The sequence below is a fragment of the Lithobates pipiens genome, unplaced genomic scaffold (genome assembly GCF_037356315.1).
Source record: "Lithobates pipiens isolate NorthernLeopardFrog02 unplaced genomic scaffold, aLitPip1_a1.2 Scaffold_19, whole genome shotgun sequence".
Classification (NCBI taxonomy): Eukaryota; Metazoa; Chordata; class Amphibia; order Anura; family Ranidae; genus Lithobates; species Lithobates pipiens.
This window is the reverse complement of record NW_027507764.1, coordinates 67,874,790-67,898,772: the sequence shown is the minus strand read 5'-3', so window position 1 is coordinate 67,898,772 and position 23,983 is coordinate 67,874,790. Positions and strand designations below refer to the sequence as shown.

The 23,983-nt window shown below is 44.3% G+C and overlaps 1 protein-coding gene across 1 annotated transcript in view; it reads left to right on the top strand.

Annotated features, from left to right (window-relative positions):
- LOC143996041 (uncharacterized) overlaps nucleotides 1–23,983 on the top strand; it is a 693,822-nt gene that overhangs the window by 568,484 nt on the left and 101,355 nt on the right. Inside the window, exon 10 of the mRNA XM_077490846.1 lies at nucleotides 9,858–9,962. Within this exon, the coding sequence (XP_077346972.1) occupies nucleotides 9,858–9,962 (105 nt within the window). The remainder of the gene's footprint in view (nucleotides 1–9,857; nucleotides 9,963–23,983) is intronic.

The window sequence follows — 23,983 nt, the reverse complement described above, 5'->3', positions numbered from 1 at the left end:
GTGGGTTATTTTAAGCATCTTTTGCAAGCAAGACAAAATAACACTGTCTATCTTTAAAGTCCAGCCTAATACTAAAATCTCTACATCTACAGACATCCAAGATCTAACACTGACCTATCTAGCCCTATAAAGAAGAAATCAATATACATACCTTTTCTGAACCCGATCCAGTTCAGTCTCCAGCGGCAGAAGCTCTGCAGAGGACACAGCCAACAACAGATGCGAAATTAATGGGAAGTGACGTCACCCATAGACTTACTATGGGGCTTCCATTGTCGGCTGTGTCCTCTGCACCCACCTCCACAGCAGACCAGAGTGGCTTCAAAAAAGGTATATATAATGATTTCTTCTTTACAGGGTTTTATAGGTTAATGTTAGAGCGTAGATGTCTGTAGATGTATAGATTTTAGTGTTAAGGTGGACTTCTCCTTTAAGGAGGATCTTGCATGAAAATGGACGACCTGCTTATGTTGCAGTCACCTACCCCTAATAAAGAATGTTTAGTGAATCCAACAGAACAGAATGAAAAAAAAAAAATTTAAACCTTAAAGATTATAGTGCGGAAGGCCAAGGAGAAGGACCAACAAACCCCCCACTGAACCAGTGTGAAGCTTTCTTTTTTGTGCCTAAGGGTGAAATATCTTAATGCCTAAGGACAATTTTGCAACTTTGACTTGTGTTAGTAAAACCGTACATATCATTACAACTACTTTGTGCATCCTGGTGGATTATACCATGTTTTGTTCAGGACAAATTTGGCTTTCATTTGGTGGTACATGGTAATGGGCATCTCCTGATTTTATAAATGAATAAATAATAAATATCTAAGGCAGTGTTTTTCAATTCCAGTCCTCAAGGCGCCCCAACGGTCATGTTTTCAGGCTGTCCATTATTTTGCACAGGTGATTTAGTCAGTTTCGCAGCCTAAAGCCCCATACACACTATCAGATTTTCTGCTGATTTTTGTCTTCAGATTTACCAAAACCATGTAGTGCAAGGGCCTGCCTGATTGCATACACATTGAAACTCCTAAGGTTTGACCTCATATTATATGGTTTTGGTAAATCTGAAGGGAAAAAATCAGCAGAAAAACTGATAGTGTGTATGGGGCTTTAGTAATTACCACAGCCGTTAAATCTGAGGGAAATACTGAAAACATGACCTGTTGGGGCGCCTTGAGTACTGGAGTTGAGAAACACTGATCTAAGGAAAACTTGCCCAACATAGAAAGATACAATGTATATGTCTTGTCCATTCACAGAGACAGAAAACACAGGGGTGGGCTTCACAGTGACTGATCATAGTGATAGCCAATCAGAGGCTATCACAGCGATCATATGACCCAGAATTGTACGTTCCTGGTCCCGGTCGTTAGACTCTCGGTGAGACCCCAGTCTCTATGCTAGAGTTCGCCATGCGGCACGTTCCCAGCACAAAGGGAGATACGCATATATGTGGCCCCATGGAAAAATGCCCAGTCCAGTGCGGCCACATATTTGTCTATGGTCGGCATGAAGGGGTTAAAATAGAAGGTAATTACATGTTTAATTTGATATCAAATCCATAAAATAAGACTTTATTTCTTAGGGTAGTTCATTTCTATATGCCCTCAGGCTAGCTGTACACTGTGAACTGTTGGTGTATAGCATCGATACAGCTGAATATTACATAACCAATTATTGCACAATACATACAACTGTTAACTCCTGTTGGCCATGATCTGTGCAGTGTATGGAAACAATGGCTTCTAATGATTAGGTCTCCTGCACACTGGGCTTTTGCTTAGCCCTTCTGAAGGCCTTTTATCCTGGGAGGAGAAAACAAACTTATAAAAATGCGACTAAAGACACATTTTGCAAATGCGTTAAGGCGCATCAAGTACTTGGGTGTTCATTCATTTATTCTATTTTCTAGGATATTAATTTATTCTGGCTATTGACATGAATGAACACTCGAGCGCTAAACGTGTCTATTAAAAAGAGAAGAACTGTGCTTATAACCAATAAAACCAAATCACAAAATATGAAATGCAAAAAAAAGAGATCTAAGCTGCAACTCTGCTGAGAGATATAAGCACAGTCAAAACACAATCAAAACGGAAAGAGTTGCTCTATACAGTTCCTTGTAAAAGTATTCACACCCCCCCCCCCCCCCCCCCTTTGTCATTTTTCATGTTTTGTTGCCTCACAACCTGGAATTAACATGGATTGTTTGAGGATTTGCATCATTTAATTTACAGAACATGCCCTCAATTTTGAAGATTTTTTTTTTATTATTATGAAGCAAACAACAAATAGGACAAAATAACAGAAAAAGTAATGTGTATAACTATTCACCCCCCTAGTCAATACATTGTAGAGCCGCCTTTTGCGGCTATCACAGCTCCAAGTCGCTTTGGATAAGTCTCTATGAGCTTGCTACATCTTACCACTGGGATTTTTGCCCATTCCTCCTTGCAAAACTGCTCCATCTCCTTCAAGTTGGATGGTTTGCGCTTGTGAACAGCAGTCTGACCACAGATTTTCTATTGGATTGAGTTCTGGGCTTTGACTAGGCCATTTCAACACATTTACATTTTTCCCCTTAAACCACTCAAGTGTTCCTTTAGCAGTGTGTTTGGGGTCATTGTCCTGCTGGAAGGTGAACCTCCATCCTAGCCTCAAAACACACACAGAGTGGTACAGGTTTTGCTCAAGAATATCCCTGTATTTAGCACCATCCATCTGTAGTGATGTAGTTGCCGCTAGTAACAAACAAATCCACCAATTCACCCCTCTACTATACTTCATACATCACTTCCAGAGACAATGAACAGTATTTTGCTTGTTTTGTTTTTGTTGTTTTATTGGGGTATACAACTTGGATAGGAAATAAGGATATGGGATATCCATAGAATCTATCATTGCCATCATATTTTAAGATTTAAGCGCTTCAGCACAGAGTTAGAGCCATAAGACTAGATGTGCATATATAATGAGTATGAATCTCCTCCTGCATTTCCATGCAGACTGCTGCTCCTCCTCTGCTTAACTTCTGCAGACTATTCTTTCTAAGAATTTTCCATCCATCCATGAAAGATGAAGACATCACTGTTGACCCTGTTAAAATGATGGTCCTAGAACTCTTTCTGCTCCTGCCCAAACTTGTTTCCTCATGCACAGACTTGTTTCTTCCTGCACAATTTTGTAGTTACTGAGTTAGGGTCATGCCACATCATCTTCTCTTAAATAATAAGGACTCACTCTGAATAAGCCCCTAGTAAGGCTCTAGTTGCTCGCTGCTATTAGGCCTGAGGCCTGCAATACCTCTCCCCGGAGGACTAATAGTTTAAAAGCATGTCTTTAGATGGTGGACTACTGCTCCCAGCCAGCCCAACTTGCAAATCCTGTGCCCTCAGAACACATTGATTTGACACAGATCCCCAGAGTCTCTTCTCTGATCCAGCACTCCTCATCATTCACTGTGTGACTGATGAAGACTTTGCTAATGACCGTGTAGAAGCAAAGTTCCCTCTGCTCCAGGAATTCTTTACCACCAACCCTGTGGTGATAAAGACAATGCCAATGACTATGTAGAGGAGAGGCAAAGTTCCTTCACAGCTCTCCCCGGGCCTCCAAATGCAATCGGTACACCCCCCAGATGGGAGTGCCCTCCTGCTGCTGCCTAGCATTCCATTCCTCACTTCACTCAGCCGATATCTCCACCCAGTGGCATATCTCCTCAGCTTATATAGGAGGCCTGCCAATACCAATTGGGGATTGGTCAGGGCTCCCACATGAGCTGCCTGCCATTCTAGTTCCAGGCTCATCCCCTCTTCCAGGATCTTATCCCTGGAAGCAGGGAAGGTGCCCCAGAGCTAAAGCACAGGTGGTCACACCCACTGCTATTACCTGATCACACCCAGCCCCCAGATCAAAACAGACAGGCCTAGCTTCCTGCATAAGCCTGCCTAAATTTGCCTGTGTTGACAATCCCTAGTAAAAAAAGGACCTACCTATTGGTAGAGGGTGCTACACCTCTTTCCCTCAATTCTGACCAGTTTCCCAGTCCAGACTGCTGAAAAACATCCCCACAGCATGATGCTGCCACCACCATGTTTCACTGTGGAGATGGTGTTCTTTGGGTGATGTGATGTGTTGGGTTTGCGCCAGACATAGCGTTTTCTTTGATGGCCAAAAAGTAAAATTTTTGTCGCATCAGACCAGAGCACCTTCCTCCATACATTTTGGGTGTCTCCCACGTGCCTTTTCGCAAAATCAAAAGGTGCCATTTTGTTTTTTGCTGAAAGTCATGGCTTTCTTCTGGCCACTCTGCCATAAAGTCCAACTCTATGGCATGTACAACTTATTGTCCTCCTATGTACAGATACTTTAGTCTCTGCTGTGGAACTCTGCAGCTCTTCCAGGGTTACCTTAGGTCTCTGTGCTGCCTCTCTGATTAATGCCCTCCTTGCCCGGTCCGTGAGTTTTGGTGTGCGGCTGTCTCTTGGCAGGTCTGCTGTTGTGCCATGTTCTTTCCATTTGGTTATGATAGATTTGATGGTGCTCCTAGGAATCATCAACGATTTGGATATTTTTTTATAACCTAACCCTGACTTGTACTTCTCAACACCATTGCCCCTTACAGTTTTTGGTTAGTAGTGCCTCTTGCAGCCTCTGGGGCCTTTAAAAAAAATTATGTATATGTAATGACAGATCATGTGACACTTATGCCGCGTACACACGGGCAGATTGTATGGCCTACTTAGCCCGCCGAAACACATTTCAGCGGACAGTCCGCTCGTGTGTGGGCTTCAGCTGACTTTTTCAGCGTGCAGTCTGGCGTACTAAGTATTTCGGAATTTCCGTAATACTGTCCGTCATACTTTGGTTTCAGCGGACAATCCGCTCGTGAGTAGGCTAGTTCGACGGACTAAGAATGGCGCATGCTCAGAAAGGATTTACACGGCGGAAGGTTGCATTGCTGTGTATTGGTCTTCCTATTTCTAGTCCCGTTGTACGTGCTGTACACGTCATCGCGCAAGCTTTCGACGGACTGTTTGTGCATCCGTGTGTGGTCAAGTCCGTTCATTCGAAAGTAGGACGGACTGTCCGTCGGATTGTATGACGGACTAAGTAGGCCATACAATCCGCCCGTGTGTACGCGGCCTTAGATTGCACACAGGGGGACATCATTTCACTAATTATGTGACTTCTGAAGATAATTGGTTGCACCAGAGCTTTTTATGGGCTTCATAACAAAGGGGGGTGAATACATACGCACATGCCAATTATCATTTTTTTATTTCTGAAAAATTGTTTTATGTATATATTTTTCTAATTTTACTTCACCAACTTAGACTATTGTGTTCTGATTCATCACATATAATTCAGATTAAAAAAAAAAAAAACATTGAACTAAAGGCTGTAATGTAACAAAATAGGTAAATAGCCAAGGGGGTTGAATACGTTTGCAAGGCACTGTATGTTAAATCAATATGAATACATCAACATAGTGAGGAAAAATTGAACATAATATATTGTGAAAAAATATAATGTGAAGAAAAATAAATAAATGTCTCTTCATATGTGACCAGGATTTTAATATATGTAGTTACCATCTATCATCAAAAACCCTTGCAGCTAAACACCCAGCCAGGGCCTTTCTGTAGCATTCCTATAGGGCCCCTCAAGACCAAAGTGAAGATCATCCAGATCCGTGGTCATCAACCCTGTCCTCCAGGCCCACTAACAGGCCAGGTTTGCAAGATAGCTGAAATACATCACAGGTGATATCATTTGCTGCTCAGTGGTTGCAGTATTCTAGTCTGCATCTCCCCAAGGTAATACATAAAACCTGGCCTGTTAGTGGGTCCCAAGGACAGGGTTGATGACCACTGATCCAGATAATATCTCCAGGATTTTATCCCCAGAAATATAAAAGATGCTCCACATAGTGTAAAAACGTTTATGGTATGTTTATGAAAACATAAGATTGCAATTACATCAATGTAGTGATAAAAACACCTAAAACAATCTCGGTGGTCGGCAAAACACAAGCAGCCTGTACTTCAAGGAACTGAGGTACGCGATGACATCAGCATGTTGCTCCGCCCTAGCACTTAGGCACATTCAGTGCCTACTTTTGGGGTGCACATTATGGGGTTGATTTACTAAAGGCAGAGAGACACTTCTGCAAGTAAAGTTGCTCCAGAGCTTAGTAAATGAGGTGTAGCTTCACTTTACAAAGAATATCCAATCACATGCAAGGAAAAAATGAATAAATAATGGAAGTCATCAGAGCTCTCCCTCATTTACCAAGCCCTGGATCAACTACACTTGCAAAGGTGCACCGTCTGTTTGCCTATATTAAATCAACCCCTATGTCTTGTTGCACTGCATTGTTTATGTGTTGGTAAGCTCTGTGTAATAGGCTGCCCAAGTTAGGAAGGGTTTAAGTCTGCTCACTCTCGGGTGTCTAGGAATTTGATCTGAGCATGCGTGGCACTTTGTCCGATCGGAATTCTCTACACATGATCGGACAAAGTGCGATCGGATCATGTTGTCGGAAAATTTTATAGCCCAGCTGGAAAACTTGGTCCGTCGGATACCCTCGACGGAAACAGTCCGATGGAGCCCACACACTGTCAGATTATCCGACAACACGGTCCTATCGGACAATGTCCATCGGAATGTCCGACCAGGTGTACAAGGGCTTAGAGCTCTTCTTCCCCTTCCTCGTAGTAACTGACAGGAAGCTGTGCTGCAAGATGTAGCTCCTCTAGGAATACATGGTCCCCTTCTTGGGGTACATAGTCGGGGTACTGGAACCAGAACATGAACTTTAGAAAAGTACTCTCCCTTGCTTAGAGGTATGACATGGGCTAACTAAATTAGTTAGAATGAATCGGAACTGTTTAGCAATAAACTGTGAAAGACTGTGATCTGTTTACCCTGTACCTGCAAGAATCTTTAGTAAAAGTTACTAAATGTCTGGTCTGAAGTTCCTGCAAAGGGGTGCATGTAAGGCAGGTGTATAAAAAGAACAGGGCTTACATCAGGGGATGTGTACTTCTAAAGGTCTCCAAGCAAACAATGTCTCAATTGTAAGATCAGATTGCCATTGCCATTGCCATGAGTAACCAGTCGTGTGTTTGGTGCTTAAACAGCCAACCAGTGTATGTACAGTGTGAATAGCAAGGATAACGGTGATGTCAGCTCCCTCCATGCTACTAGACATGCAACTCCCTCGCTAACACAGCCGATGCCCCCATGTATCTGGGACTGAACCCGTGCCATGGAGCCCCTATGTATCTTGCTGTATGTCATGAGGAAGCTTCATGTCTAGTAGCATGGAGTGAGCTGATATCAAAGCTGGGCTACAGGCTCCATGGTATCCCCTCACAAGTGCTGCACCATGAAAGGAAGACTGTGAACAGTTAGTCAAGTGTAACATTGCTGTGAAGTGAATAAGACCCAAAGAGTTATTTGTGCCACAAAATGTGCTTGCTCCCCCTTTAGGGCACCTTAAGCCCTGCCCCACCAACATTTTTTTCCTGCTCAAGCATTTCTCTCCTGAACGCTCACGTGAGTTTTTTTTTTTTTTTGTTTCAGCCTCTAAAAACCTCTTCTTCTAATTCACCTGTAAATGTCTATGTGTGCATGGCCCCATAGGCGAACAAAGAGGGACATTTAGAGGCTGAAAAAAAACAAAAAAAAAACAACCATAAAAGCGGCATTTTATGCCCATTGTGCATGAGGCATAAAGTAAAACTCACTAGACGGGTTATGGTGAGTTGTGTCAAAAGAAGCCCAAAAGCCTCCCACTGAACCAGTGCAAGTTCAGAACCTTCTTTGACCAAAATTTATCAATAGGTCTCATTCCACCATAAATCCCCAAAATAAAGAGAGTGTTCCTCAGTTTAGGTGGAGCCATACACCTCAGATTGAGGCTGATTCCTGTAGACTCTAGTGACATCACCGGACCTCAAAGCTCAGGATCCCAAATTTTACAAGAGGTCACTCCATCACCATGCGCATTTTCATGCTAGGGCTGATTTAGAGGGTAAGGAAATTTGTAAATGTTTTTTCCTGTCCTGTTTGCCTCCGTCCTTATTTTCATGGTTGCCCTAATTCTGGTTCCTGTCCAGCTGTAACGTTTATCAGTTTACCAGATAGATGGTCCATTTATTCTTAATGGCACCCGCACGCATTGACAAACCATGCGGTTCAATGCAGAACAATTTTTAAGAAAGGCTCAATGACTTCTTTCCTGACAATTCTCGTTGGTTGGACAGCCCATTGAAATGAATAACCTGCCTTATAGGTTTTGTGCATGCATGCATAGGGGTGAACCTAGATTCACCCTTGCAGTGGTACTCCCAGTACAATGCAAAGGTTAAATGCTAGTTTTAGTCTAGGGTACATGGTTCAAACACAAGGCCCGGGGGCCAAATCTAGCCCTCCAAGCCATTTCATGTGGCCCTCGTGCTTCTCCTGTGGCTGCAGCGACCCCCTCGTTGTTGACCCCACTCAGCAGTCAACAGCAGAGAGGTGGGCAGAACTCCTCCTTCACATCCTGTGCTTCTCCATGCCGCTATGGAGAGTCTCGTCTCTGCTCCCCCCTCTTCCCCATCTCAGCGGTTGGTGCAGAGAGGAATACAGAACTCCTCCTGCAGATCCTGTGCCTATCTGTACAGCCGCAGCCCCTCCTCATCTCCGTCCCTGCTGGTCTCAGCATTCAGCCATCCTCTGGCCCCCTCCAGACTCTGCACTTCCTGCTTCCTAGCTGCACCACCAGCTTCTTTCCGGCAGTAGCACAAGGAAAGGGGGTGCACTGTGTTGTAAGGGTGGGTGGGGACTCTGGACTTCTGATGGTGGGCGGGCTCTTGACATCTGGTGTATAGGGGGGGGGGGGTGCTCAGGACATACTGATCTGTTTTACAGATAAAACCCAGAATGCTGATGCAGCCCTCAATGAAATTAAGTTTGACACCCCTGGTCTAGGGTGAACAGAAACATCAGTTTTACTTATGTTTTTACTTGCTCCCCCCGCAGTTATGTTCTTTCTTTCCTCCCTGGGTTGTGGGCAGGCCCTCAGAGTCCTCACTGAAAATGCAAGACTGCTAGTCCTGCACTGCACCTGATGACATCAGGGAAAATTAACATTTGCCCTTCCATGTGCTCCTTGCTGCAAAGGCTATTTATAGGTTGGGGTGGTTGCCATTGTTTGTACAGTTGATGAATAGGTGTGGGGAAGCCCTGGCCCTTGTGCCCTTTCTGGGCTTCCTCCAGGCAAACCTGCCCCTAATCTATCTATTGCTATATGTGCTCCAACTTTTCAGACTCTCAATGTTATAGAGTTAGTACCACAGTACACGGAGGCTTACCCATATGTTTGCAAATGTGTTGGCCTAAACACCTTCAGGGTCAATTTGGTTATCTTGCAGGCTAACTAGTAAGTGTGCTGGGAATTTTTGTTTGTTTTTGATGTTCAAATTCCTTTCATGTGCTCCTTGCTGCAAAGGCTAGGTATAGGTTGGGGTGGTTGCCATTGTTTGTATAATGACCATTTAACCCCTGTAGTACGGGGGTGGCCTCAATGCAAGCGTAGTTTTGAATTTTTCAGTTCAGCTTTAACCTGTCTCTTTGAAGTATAACTATACATTGTTATGGAAGAAGGTAAGTACAGTAATACAAAATGACCCAAATCAACAGAAAACTGTATTGTTATTTTGCTTACAGACTGATGATCGCCATTGGTGGTTATCCAGGAGAAATATTGATAACTAAGTCTCCTATCTTCTCTCCCTGTCTGGCTTGCTGTTCTTTGCCTGTAATTATGCACTTTGTGACCTGAAGAACGGCCTTGTCTTGTAGGTTTGGTATCTGCTGGGATGGGTCTGTTATCTGCAAGCCAAGGAGCCCGAAGAGGAAGAAGCTTTCAAGGACTCTGCCAGGACGTATCTGAGGAAAGCCAAAAAGGTAGACAGCTGCTCTGTGCATATCTTGATCTGTTCCATCCCCTGTGGTTCACCTGTCACTGGAAGTAAGAGCTTCAGTTCTTACCTTTTTAAATGAGAAATGTGCACCAAGGCTAGGATGTATAAAACATTCTTTCATTTTTCTTTTTTTTTTGAATAAGAAGAAAAGCAGATGCAGCAAGATACGTATTTTTGTTTGTTTGTATTTATGCGCGAATATGTTTTTATTGTTCATCGCTGTGAAGTTGCATTTGTTCCTTTTAATTATGATCAAAAAGATTTGAAAGGGAGCTGGTGAAATAGTTTTCGACAAACAAGAAAGGGATTACTTTCAGGCGTGACAAAATCTTGCTTATCTTTCCCTTTTGGTTGAAACATACTCGCCTGGAAATAGAATACTTTATTATGTTTGCTTTGTATCAGTTTTTTTTTCTGTTGAAGCTTTGTTTTGTTTTGCAAGGTTTCTTTCCTTTTTTATTGTCAGACAAAGTGATTATCCAGTTGATGTTTAAAGCTTTATTGTGGCATGAGCAATCTGCACAATGCTAACTGGGGCTAACCTATTAGAGGTGGCATTTGAGCTGCTATACAGAAGCCCAAACAGTCAGTGGGGACATTTAAAGGGTACAACTCTCTGTAGTGTAGTGATATGATATGTATAGTAATAGCAGGTGGCAGCTGTGTAGGTGACACTTTGGTGTTGCTACACAAGAGCCCAGAAAGTCAATAGGGGCATATAATGTGCAACTTGCTGTAGTGTAGCAATATATGATATTTTATAGTAATGGAAGAATAAGAATAGTCGTTTGGGACTTTTGGTGAGGCACGTGACACCCAATTTGGTATAAATTTATTTTGACATGTTTATTTACATAAACAGATAACATATCGCATTGCAGTTTATACATGCATGGTTATTAATGATTTTATTTATATACACTCCAATGACATATTGACAAATCATATATGTACACAGATAACAATGTAGCTCGATGCAGTAGCCAATTATGTAAACCAATTATACTCCATGTGATAGAATCAGTTAAAATGGTAAAAAATTACATAATGGTCAAAGTGGAAAATGTACCATGTAGTAGGGACATGGCTGCATCCAATAAAGCTTGACGCGTTTTGTGGATTTGCGCTACTTCCTTGCACAACATATATATCAGCTAAGATTCAAAACAGGTATTGCAAACTGAGGGCTGCTGTGAGTGTCTGTCGCGGGAGTTGTGGTGATAGGAACCCGCGGCATAATCGGGCGCACACATATATCTCCCCAGGAGGGTGAGGGTCTCCATCTGTATTCTATGATGATGCAAATTGATAGCTCCAGAAATAATCAGAGTATTTCCACAATGTGGTGTACAATGTGCCCAAATCTGTGGCTGAGAGAATCCATAAAACGCATGAAGCTTTATTGGATTGGATGTAACTTTCTTCAATTTTAACTGATTCTATCACATGGAGTATAATTGGCTTACATAACTGGCTACTACATCTAAGTTGTTATCAATGTACATTGATGAATTGTCAATATGTCATTGGTGTATATATAAATAAAATCATTAATACCCATGCATATATGAACTGCAATGTGCTATGCTATCTGTTTATGTAAATAAACATTTCAAAATTAATTTTTACCAAGTTTGGTGTCACGTGCCAAACTCCTCTTCTTATTCTCAGATTTAGAGATGGAGGCACATGAGTACATGCCTTTCATTTAAAGTCCCAAAAACCATCCCTCTTTCTAGCCCTTATAGTAATGGAAGGTGACATTTGTGTAGGTGACATTTTGCTGCTAAATTGGAGCCCAAAAAAGTCAATAGGGGCACATCAAGGGTAAAGCTCACTATAAGTTTGTGATGTATGACATTCTAATGCCGTGCGCAACACAGGAAAGACGGGGGATTAGAGAGCTGAATGCATAGCTAAGGACCTGATGTAAGAGGGAAGGGTTTGGGTTACAACCTATATGCTAAAGATGGTTTGCACCTAAATGAAAGGGGGTCCGCTCTGCTGGGGGAGAGGTTTATAGGAAGGCTGGAGGATTATTTAAGCTAGGATTGAAAGGGGGGAAGATCTATTAGACCAGGGGTAGGGAACCTTTTTGGCTGAGAGAGCCATGAACGCCACATATTTTAAAATGTAATTCCACGAGAGCCATACAATATGTTTAAAACTAATTTTATTTAATTTTTTAATCGATTAATCGACTAATTTCAAATATAACTGTAATATCCACGTCATCTCCCCCACTGTAATATCCACATCTCCCCTACGATTGTCTGCTTGCTTACCACTACACAGGCAGGCAGATGCACGAGCAGTTGAGGCGGTGATGATGACGTCAGCGCCCCGCTCACCTAGGCCACTGCCGGGTTTACCAAGATGGCCGCAGCTCCGGAGCTAGGCCGAAGCTGCGGCCTTTTCTATGGGCTCAATCCACAGATCGGTACACCACGCGATCTGCGGATTGAGAGGTGAGAGCCAGATGCAGCCATCATAAGAGCCACATCTGGCTCGCGAGCCATAGGTTCCCTACCCCCGTATTAGACTATAATGGGGCAGACAGGTCACACAGGGCTCAATTCCTATTGGTGGTTGGAATGGGGATAGATCGGGGGAGAGCTATGGCAGATGATAAGAAGATTCCCATGTTACAAACAATCAACAACAATTGGAAATGGTACTATTTGTACCAAAATAAAAAATATGCAAAATTTGTGTGCAAAATGTAACAACGTATTAAAGTGTTTGTTCCCCAGTGCCAGAAGTCTGCCAAGCAAAATATGTGAGTTGGAGGCTTTGGTGCATTAGGAGAACTATAATGTAAATGGTATTGCTGAATGTTGGCTTCATTCTTCACATGACTGGGCTATTAATATTCCTGGCTATGCTCTCTTTCAGAGAGACACTTTACAACATGGAGGGAGCTGTGTCTGTGGGGAGTGATCTCAAAGCGAGTGTGAAAGAGGACCAACTTAATTGAGGGTGTGATGAGGCTGAAGCATTCTGGGTAGAGCTGCATATGGGTGTGCGTACTACAGAGATAATAATTGGGGTTTGTTATAGACCTCCAGGTGTTGATGAGGAAGTGGAGACCCAGCTCCTTGAACAGATAGAAAGGGTTGCAAGGACTGGGACAGTGATAATAATGGGGGATCTTAACTACCCGGAAATTGACTGGAGTAATGGCACTGCATAAACAGTTAAATGGCAAAAATGGATAAACCCAGTACAAGACCATTTTATGGTACAATTCATAGAGGCCCTGACTAGGAATGATGCTCTGCTGGACCTGGTAATCTAAAATAATGCAGAGCCAATTACTAATGTTCATATAAAAGAACATTAGGTAGCAATAACTATAACATGATTTTATGTAATGTTAGCTGTAAACAATGAGCACGTACTGAAAGATAACACTTAACTTTGAGAGAGCACATTTTCCAAGGATGAGGGCTGCTCTTTAAGACTTAGACTGGGAGGGAATACAGTAATACCTTGCATTATGAGTATAATTTGTTCCAGAAGAATGCTTGTAATCCAAAGCTCTCGTATATCAAAGCGAGTTTCCCCATAGGAAATAATGGAAACTCAGATAATCCATTTCATTTTAGAGGTGCGGGGGCGCCGGAGTGTTTCCAAGCATCTCCGAGTGGTCTCTCAGTGTCACCGGAGCTCCCGATCCTCTGGCCAAATGCGGTACTGCACACCCCAGAGGCTTGAATCCTGCTTATCTTGTGAGACAACGTTGGCAAATCGAGTGAAGATTTAAAATAAAATATATATATATATAGCTCGTATTGCGAAATGCTCATAAACCATGTTACTTGCAATCCAAGGTTCTACTGTATTGGCATCCATGAACACAGAACAGAAATGGGAATTCTTCATATCCACTGTATAGGAACACACTATTCCCATGGGCATCAAGTTTAAAAGGCAAAAAATAAAACATATATGGCTCACAGCCAAAGATTTAAAAAAGCTATAAATGATAACAAAATAAAATGAAGGAACACTATCATAATTTAAATATTACAAGGAATATAACAGAATATGTAAAAAGGAAATCAAGGCAGCAAAAATTCAAAATGAATGACAGATTGCACAGGATAGTAAGACAAATGCAAATAAATAAATAATATTAGCTTAATATTAGTAATATGCTCTGCATGTAGGCCCTTCAGAAAATAATCTAGAGTGGGTGACTGGGGACAAAGAAAAGGCAAATTTATGAAATACCTTCTTCAGCTCTGTGAATACAAAGGAGCATTGGGGAGCTTCCACCAGATTAACTATATAACTATGCAGTAGGTGGGATCTGTGTAGGTGAGACTTGTGCTGCTACACAAGAACCCAGAAAGTCAGTGGAGATATATAATGGTATAGCTTGCTGTAGTGTAGTGATATATGTATATGTTATTTTATAGTAATAATAGGTGGCACTTGTGCTGCTACACAAGAGTCCAGAAAGTCAGTAGGGCTCTTAAAGGGTACAGTTCACTGTAGTGTAGCGATATATGATAATTTATAGTAATAGTAGGTGGTACTTGTGTACTTGTGGTACTTGTGTTGCTACACTGGAGCCCAAAAAAGGTAATCGGGACACCTAAAGGATACAGCTTGCTGTAGTATAGTGCTATATGATCATCTATATATTTTATGATCTGCTATAGCATAAAACAGTGGTCTCATAACTGCGGCTCTGGGGCCAGATGTGGCCATTTGCTTGCCTTTATCCCACCCTTGAGGCATAATTCCTGCCACTGAAACCAACAATGGGGCACGATTCCTTCCACTAATACCAAAGATGGGGCACTAATGCTCCCACTGACACCAACTAGTTCTCCCCCCAATACCAAAGATCGGGCATCGTTTACTCCCACTGGGCACAGTCTGGCTCCACTAAAGTCTAAAGCACAGTAAACTGTCCCTATCTTTAGAAGAAATAAAACACATCTTTAGAAAAAATCCAATGTTGGTTGAACCGATTATAAAGATTTCCAAATAACTTCTCCAGGAGTCTTCAAGTATATGTTTCCAAAGTATTCGCAATGAAAGATACATAAAACCAAAAGGCTAGCAATAGAAAATGATCATGGGATGAAAAAATATCAGGAAACACTTAAAGTAATCTACGTGATCCTTAAAATAAGGAAAAATATATCATATATCAACCTTGGAGTTGCTGAAAATATCTGGTGTGTTGTACATAACTCCATTCCATAAATAGGCAACATATAACCAGGGATAAAGAAGGGGGAACAAAGGGAGAATTATGAATGAGGAAGGATGATGAAAACTGAGAGTAATGCCTCGTACACACGTTCCGATTATCGTACGACAGATCGTTCACATTTTGTTGCATACAACTAAGATCGAATACAACAGTGCAAAATGTGTGTAAGATTTTTGTCGTACGATTCTGGAAAAATCTTCCGTTGTGCGTAGCTACGTATTTTAAATGATGTCAAATACGTGTGACCCGTGTGTGCTTCTGGTTTATTTTTGTGTTTGTGATTATGCGTGGTGTTTATTGAACTACTTTTATCGGACGCATACTGTACTGACTACACGATTGTCGTACGATGGGCTGTCATCCGACCAAAGTTTTCCTGTTTGTCCCTTCGGATTTGGTTGGACGGACTGTCGTGATCGGCTGTCGAAAGCTGCGTACTAACGATCAGATTATCGAACGATCTGTCCGAAAGCGACTTTTGTGGTCCGATAATCGGAACGTGTGTACGGGGCATAATTATCAAAGTAATTACCAAAATTGGTTCTACATCCAACTCACTTCAACTTGGAAATTGTTATTTGGAAGGCCAAGCTGTGAGAGATCCCACAATTCTCAAATTTGAAAATAATTGTTCTGCCACTTCTTCAGATTTGGTATATCACCACTCCAGTGAGAAATGGCTAGAAAAGCATCAGGAATGGATTACAGTCAAGGCAAATACACTCTGCTTCCAGGTATGAGGGAGCATGTGACCGCCGTCCATGATGCAGTGCATAGGTCTAGGTGGCCGGAAATCGGGTCCAAGCATTGTCAAGTAAAGAGAAAACATCATGAACCCTAAATAAGTTTCAACAGTATCCAACACGTAGCTTGCACAGGGTTTCACTTCTAGCTTTAATTGAGGAATGGAGCTGCTGGGGAGCCTGAAGAAGGTGAGTGGGTCAGGGTTGGGCTAAACAGAGTCTTCTTAACGCCAAGCAAGGCAGAGGCAGAATGGTACAGTAAGGTTGACAATGCTGTAATAAATCTTTAAAAGTTACTGCAGCATTGTCAATCTTCTAGACTTAAACTGTGCATAGGCATGCTGCTGCTCATCAAGGTGGAACTACAGTGCAACACTTACAGCAGTAGTTGTCAACTTATGAGCTAAAGGGGGCCTCAAATGCGGCCCCTGACTTCACCAAAGGGCCGCATATAATATTCAGTGTATGTAATGTTTGAGAGGACAGTCAGAAACTGATGACTACTAGAGAAAATTAGGGGTAGAGAGTGTAAACATGCTACATTTTGCCTGGGGATGTGCTACAGAAGACAATATGAAACTGGGAGCATGTTACATGAGACAAGTAATGGTCAATGCTTATACCCTAATCAATGTTCCCACTACAGACTGCTGAGGTCCAGGGGCCATACTTCAAATACCAAAGGGCTGGAGGTTGGACACCAGGTACCTACAGCATATGGTTGTCAGAAGTGCTTAAATAGAGGCTGGGGTTTGAAGTCCCTGCTCCAATACACAGCACTGGGAGTGACTTTTCAGAGCAGTTTCATCCCATCTGCAGGCCCATTTTTAGTGAGTAAGAATGAAGGAGGAAGCAGTTACATACCTGCTAAAATACATCTAAAAATATATTTTTAGGAGATTAAAATTGAAATTGGCTCAAGGCTGATGCAGTGTTATTACGCTACACTTTCCTTACTTTTGCCGTGCTATCGACTTAAAAGTTTTTTTTATTCAGCTCATCATATTCATTCATATCTAGCTACATGGGCGTAGCATCAGGGGTCTCAGGGGTCGCAATTGTGGCCCCGTCCTTAGCTCCAGGGGGCCCACAGCTCTGCTCCCTGTTGTCATATTACATTTGATTTCCTCCACAAATTCACAGAGCTGGAGTCCAAGTTCTATAATCCAGTAATCAGCTTCCAGTTGTTTGCGCTCTCCCCAGTCCACACCCTTCCGCTCTCATTGGCTGGGGACATGTCATTACTAGGATGTGGGGGGGAGTCATGTCATTACTAGGATGGGGGAGAGACAAGGTCATGTCATTACTAGGATGGGGGAGAGACAAGGTCATGTCATTACTAGGATAGGGGAAAGGGGGCAAGGACATGTGATTACTAGGATGGTCTCTACAAAATATTTTGAATTACCCTCTCAATATGTACATAAATCTCTGAAATAACTCTTTAGCCATTTGGAGCATCTTGGGGCATAATTGGAGTATCTTGGCATGCAGTGGAAGGGGCGGGTAGTAGTGGGGGGCCCCAGGACAACTGTTGCATTGGGGCCCACAAGCTTCAAGCTATGCCTCTATCTATATATCCCAAAGCAGAGCACATTGGAAATAAGTGATTCATAGCCTATTTAAGATAAAAGAAAAATGTAGTTTTGTAGTGATACTTGCAAAAACAAAAGGGGGAAACACTGCGCTCCCTATGCAAATGACAAAAATTGTGATGTGACACAAAACAGCAGCTAACATACAAACAAACTAAGTCTAAATAACAAATGGTGACAAGCAATGTAGCTATAATGTCAAAAATGTGACAACAAACATCAAAACTGGATATAAGTCTCACCTATACCCAATAGTTTAGTAGTGAAATCAAACTTGGAAAGCCAGCACACATATCACATGTTGTGCTGTCTAGTAGAGAAAATATAAGAATGTGCTAAGGTGAACTAACAACATGAACCAAAAAAAGTCAAATTATAACAGAATAATGTGAAGCATGAGTCCAGATATTCCTGGAACCTTTGAGAGACAGTGGAGAACCCCTTGAGACCTGTGGTGTACCAACCCTGAAGCCGGCGAACGGAGAAGGTATCGACTACTCCGATGGTGATCCATGATCTAACGTACATGAATCGTGTGTGATTTATAAAAGCCTGCATGACACATTTGCTATATAGTAGTTTGTGTCCATCATTTCCGGTAAGGGTATCCACCTTTTTTTGCAAGATTTCTGGCTGTGAACTGAAGGCTATATATATAGTTCATGTCAACGGAATATCTGGACTCATGCTTCACATTATTCTGTTATAGTTGGACTTTTTTTGGTTCATGTTGTTAGTTCACCTTAGCACATTCTTATATTTTCTCTACTAGACAGCACAACATGTGATATGTGTGCTGGCTTTCTAAGTTTGATTTCACTACTAAACTATTGGGTATAGGTGTGACTTATATCCAGTTTTGATGTTTGTTGTCACATTTTTGACATTATAGCGCTACATTGTTTGTCACTATTTGTAGTGCTACTTACCTTGAATCCAGGGCTGTCTTATACAGTGATTTTTTCTGCCACTAGATGTCCTCAGTCTTCCAGATTGATTGACAGCAGCACAGGGATAAGCTATTCTCTCTGTCACTCTGCTTTCTTCTCCTATCAGCATTCTCCGTGTCAGCACATAAACATTGCATGAACACTGTGCTGCTTTTTTACTGTCGCACCCCAGCTGTGCTGTACAGGTGACTGCAAGATGCTGATACCAGGTAAAATGTAGGCACTCACACTGCTATTTCAATATCACATTTAATGACGTATTAATAATTACAGCACTACATTAATTTGTATGTTTTATATCTGCCTGGAGTTCAGCTTTTAGAAGTGTAATTATTCATACACTGTTCTGTGCCCTTTAGACTATTATTCACAGTAAATGAGTGCACAGGGTATGCCACCGCGTTCATCTCACCTCCCTTCCTTCCTTGTCTTTCTTTACATAAATGGGGAGACGAGTAGTACAGAACAGTCCACTGCAATATCTTCCCCCTCCTCCTGTTCCCTCTCTGTGGTGGATTCCAGTCCCTGACATATGCTATGTGAATCCCACACAAACAAGCCACAAATACACTGTAGCGCTTAAGAATCCCGCAGGTAGATCATTAACATATAAATGGTTTGCAGTTAATTTGTGACTATAAATAAGCTGTACCTTTCCTATTGGAAGGCAGCGTTCTTCATCTTGGCTCATGTTGTCAGTCAAGTACACCGATGTCAAGAGCAGATCTTACGAGGGATTGAGTATCTCACTTAACATACAGATAGGATGAACACTCGAGATTCCAGCAAACCATTTAAATTGTATGAGCGCAGAACCTGTAAATCCCATTCCTTATTATGGACGAGCTTGCCTAATGCCATGAATGCATTGATGTAGAAGATTGTGCCAATATGCTTTTATGACAGCAAGGTGGGTGAGTAGAAACTCCCTGGGGGGGCACATTGTTATTGAAGTAAAGTCACAAGCTTTCTATAGCACCAGCTACATAAATGACAGTACAAGTAGTGAGCTGTATAAAGGCTGAGATGTGCTGAGATGTATGGCATCAAATAAAAGCATTCTATATATATATATATATATATATATATATATATATATATATATATATATATATATATATATATATACACAGTATCTCACATTTCACGTTTGTTAGATACTGTGTATATATATATATATATATATATATATATATATATGTGTGTGTGTATATCTGTATATAGTAACACCACCATGCAGTGCTTACCCCAGAGGAGCCGCTGTTAATAATCCAGGTCTCCCTTACCTGTTCCCATATACCAACTCCAAAGCACACCAACAAAATTCAGGCTCAGTCTAGGGGTGTCTTTTGAAGATTTTTTGCAATACTTGAATATAGACAGGTAGAAGGATGACACACACAAGTCAACAGAGGCAGACACATTCTGCTCCACAGCAGCCTTAAGTTTTGGTAGAGGTAAAGGGGACAGCCAGAAAATATGAGATTCTGTTAGAGAAGTCACAGCCAATGAAACAACCTCTGGCATCTAAGGCCGCGTACACACGGGCGGACTGTTCGCCCAACCTTGTTCGGCAAACAGTTTCATCAAACAGTCCGCTCAAAATTTGCATGAGCGGACTTGCCCACACACGAGCGGACTGTTTGACGAACAAGGTTGGGCAAACAGTTCGCTCAACTTTTGAAATGAACGGACTCGCCCACGTAAGGCGGAGGCAAATCCGCCCATTTCGAGCGCGTGTACAGGTAGGCGGGGCCCGCGAAGGAGACGTCGCGGACTCCGCCGCCTGGAATGGGCTTAAAGGGGAACCCCAACGCCGAAAAAAATCGGCGTGGGGGTTCCCCCCAAGTCCACACCAGACCCTTGTCCGAGCACGCTACCCGGCCGGCCAGGAAAGGGGGGCGAGCGAGCGCGCCCCCCCTCCCGAGCCGTACCAGGCCGCGTGCCCTCAACATGGGGGGTGCCTTGGGGAAGGGGGGGCCGCGCGGCCCCCCCCCCACCCCAAAGCACCTTGTCCCCATGTTGATGAGGACAAGGGCCTCTTCCCGACAACCCTGGCCGTTGGTTGTCGGGGTCTGCGGGCGGGGGGCTTATCGGAATCCGGGAGCCCCCTTTAAGAAGGGGGCCCCCGGATACCGGCCCCCCACCCTATGTGAATGAGTATGGGGTACAATGTACCCCTACCCATTCACCTGTGAACTAAAGTACAATAAAAAACACAACACAGAGAAAAAATATTTTATTGCACAGCTCCGGGGGTCTTCTCGCCGGACTCCTCCGCTATGTGTGTGTAGCTCTTTTACTAGCGGAGGAGCCCGGCTTTCTTCCTCCCCGCCGCCGGCCTCTTCTCCCGACTTCGGGGGTCTTGTCCCCCTCTTCGGTTCTTCTGCCGGGCCACCGCGCCTGGTCCGGTGGCCCGGTCTTCTGTCGCCGTCTTCCGTTCTTCTGTCGCCGCCTTCGGTTCTTCTGCCGGGCCACCGCGCCTTCTTGTAGCTCTTTTACAGGCGGTGGCCCGGTCTTCTGTCGCCGCTGTCGTCGCCGCCGCCGCCGCCGCCTTCCGTTCTTGTTCTTCTTCTTGTTCTTCTTCTTCTTCTCCTGGAGATGTTGACTCGACGATCTCTCCGGCCGGAATGCCAGAGCCGCGCTGTGCGGTCACTTATATAGTGACAATGGGGCGGTGTCACATGGTATATGTCACATGGGTTGGTCACATGGTGACCCCGCCCCCTTACGATGTCATAGTCCCCATGTGACATCAACCCATGTGACCAACCCATGTGACATATACCATGTGACACCGCCCCATTGTCACTATATAAGTGGCAGCGGAGCGTGTCCCTGGCATTCCGGCCGGAGAGATCGTCGAGTCAACATCTCCAGGAGAAGAAGAAGAAGAACAAGAAGAAGAACAAGAACGGAAGGCGGCGGCGGCGACGACAGCGGCGACAGAAGACCGGGCCACCGCCTGTAAAAGAGCTACAAGAAGGCGCGGTGGCCCGGCAGAAGAACCGAAGGCGGCGACAGAAGAACGGAAGACGGCGACAGAAGACCGGGCCACCGGACCAGGCGCGGTGGCCCGGCAGAAGAACCGAAGAGGGGGACAAGACCCCCGAAGTCGGGAGAAGAGGCCGGCGGCGGGGAGGAAGAAAGCCGGACTCCTCCGCTAGCAAAAGAGCTACACACACATAGCGGAGGAGTCCGGCGAGAAGACCCCCGAAGACCCCCGGAGCTGTGCAATAAAATATTTTTTCTCTGTGTTGTGTTTTTTATTGTACTTTAGTTCACAGGTGAATGGGTAGGGGTACATTGTACCCCATACTCATTCACATAGGGTGGGGGGCCGGTATCCGGGGGCCCCCTTCTTAAAGGGGGCTCCCGGATTCCGATAAGCCCCCCGCCCGCAGACCCCGACAACCAACGGCCAGGGTTGTCGGGAAGAGGCCCTTGTCCTCATCAACATGGGGACAAGGTGCTTTGGGGTGGGGGGGCCGCGCGGCCCCCCCTTCCCCAAGGCACCCCCCATGTTGAGGGCACGCGGCCTGGTACGGCTCGGGAGGGGGGGCGCGCTCGCTCGCCCCCCTTTCCTGGCCGGCCGGGTAGCGTGCTCGGACAAGGGTCTGGTGTGGACTTGGGGGGAACCCCCACGCCGATTTTTTTCGGCGTTGGGGTTCCCCTTTAAGCCCATTCCAGGCGGCGGAGCCCGCGACGTCTCCTTCGCGGGCCCCGCCTACCTGTACACGCGCTCGAAATGGGCGGACTTTCCGAGCGGGAACAGTCCGCTCATTTCGAAAGTACAGCGGACAAGCCCACACACGGGCGGACTGTTCGCTCAAACACAGTTTCAGCGGACAGTTTTTCGGAATTTCCGAAAGACTTTGTCCGTCCAACTGTCCGCTGAAAGCCCACACACGAGCGGACTGTCCGCCCAAACACTGTTCAGCGGACAAGGTTGGGCGAACAGTCCGCCCGTGTGTACGCGGCCTAACACTTAAAGCACCTGCACTCCTCTAGGCAAGATCTCACAATGTTCAGAGAAAGCTCCCAACCAGCTTCCCTGTGACACTCTTTAGTGAAAGCTTTCATAGGCAGTGTCTCTCAGCAGGTTTCCTTAAAGTGTAAATTCCCCTTTACACAAAAATATGTAAGGTGAACTTACACTGGACCCCCTCCCCATCCCTCCTGGTCCCGCTATCTGGGAGTCCCGCGATCTCCTGCTGTGAGACATTGGGTCGCCAATTTACCGGTCCAGGCTTTGAAATCCCCACGGTTTTCTTGCCTCATCTTCAGCGCTGACAGAATGGGCTAGGCGGGGCTCTGATTGGTCAGTGCTGACCAATTAGAGTGCCTCTTATTTGTACACGCTAAGAGGTACATCTAGGAGATTAAGCTGTGGGTATTTCAAATCCAGGGACGGTGAAGCGGTGACCCGATGCCTCACAGCGGGAGTCCAGTGTAAGTTCATCAGTTTAAAGTGATTGTAAAGGTTTGCGTTTTTTTTTTAAATAACAAATAGTAAGTCATACTTACCTCCACTGTGCAGTTTGTTTCGCACAGAGTGACCTCAAATGCCAACTTCCGATGTCCCTCAATGCCTCTCGTGGCTCCTCCTCTTATCATATAACCCCCTAGGAGAAGTGCTCTCCTGGGGGGTTACCTTGCGGGCTCGCTCCTGAGTCCAGCATTTGTGTTCATAGACATGAATGCTGTACTCGGCCCCGCCCCCGGCACCCATATCATTGGATTCAATTGACAGCAGCAGGAGCCAATGGCTGCTCTGCTATCAATCTATACAATTAAGAGCCGATAACCCTGTGCAAAGGAAGAGCGCGTCTCCGTCGGGTGAAATTCCATGGCTCAGGTAAGTAAAACGGGGGGGGGGGGTGCTGGGGGGCTGGTGACTGCCAGGTGTTTTTTCACCTTAATGCATAGGATGGATCAAGGTAAAAAAACACCTCTTTAAGTCTAAGTTTCTGCAAGGCCCTCTGCCAAGCACATGCTGAGACTTGACAACAACAGATCTTCAGTAACACAGGCTGATTCCCAGGGAAAAGGCTCCAAGAGAGAGAGCCCTGAACAGACCCTCCCAAACATTTATCTTCCCCCTAGCCCCACCTTCTGGACCTACCTCCCAGGGATTGGCAGCCAACCGTCTTACTCTATTGCTGGAAGCTTCTTCCAGAGGCAAACGGAAGCAATCAACCTCCAGTCTTAGGGATAGACCTGACTAAACCTGAAAAATAAATTGCTGCTCATCTGATGACAGCAGAGTCAAAAACTAAATTTAACCAGCCTAGGGTAGGGAGCTGCATCTGTTTACACCATAAGATTGTGAGCACCCCTTTTAATTATTGAGCTCAACTATTTCCAGTGAAGGGCATACCTGCATACCTCAAAGACCTAATTTTGGTTTTACATGTATTATTCTTACCCTGATGAGGGCTGCTTGGAAGCCTTGAACATGTTGGCAGTTTTATTTTTGTGGG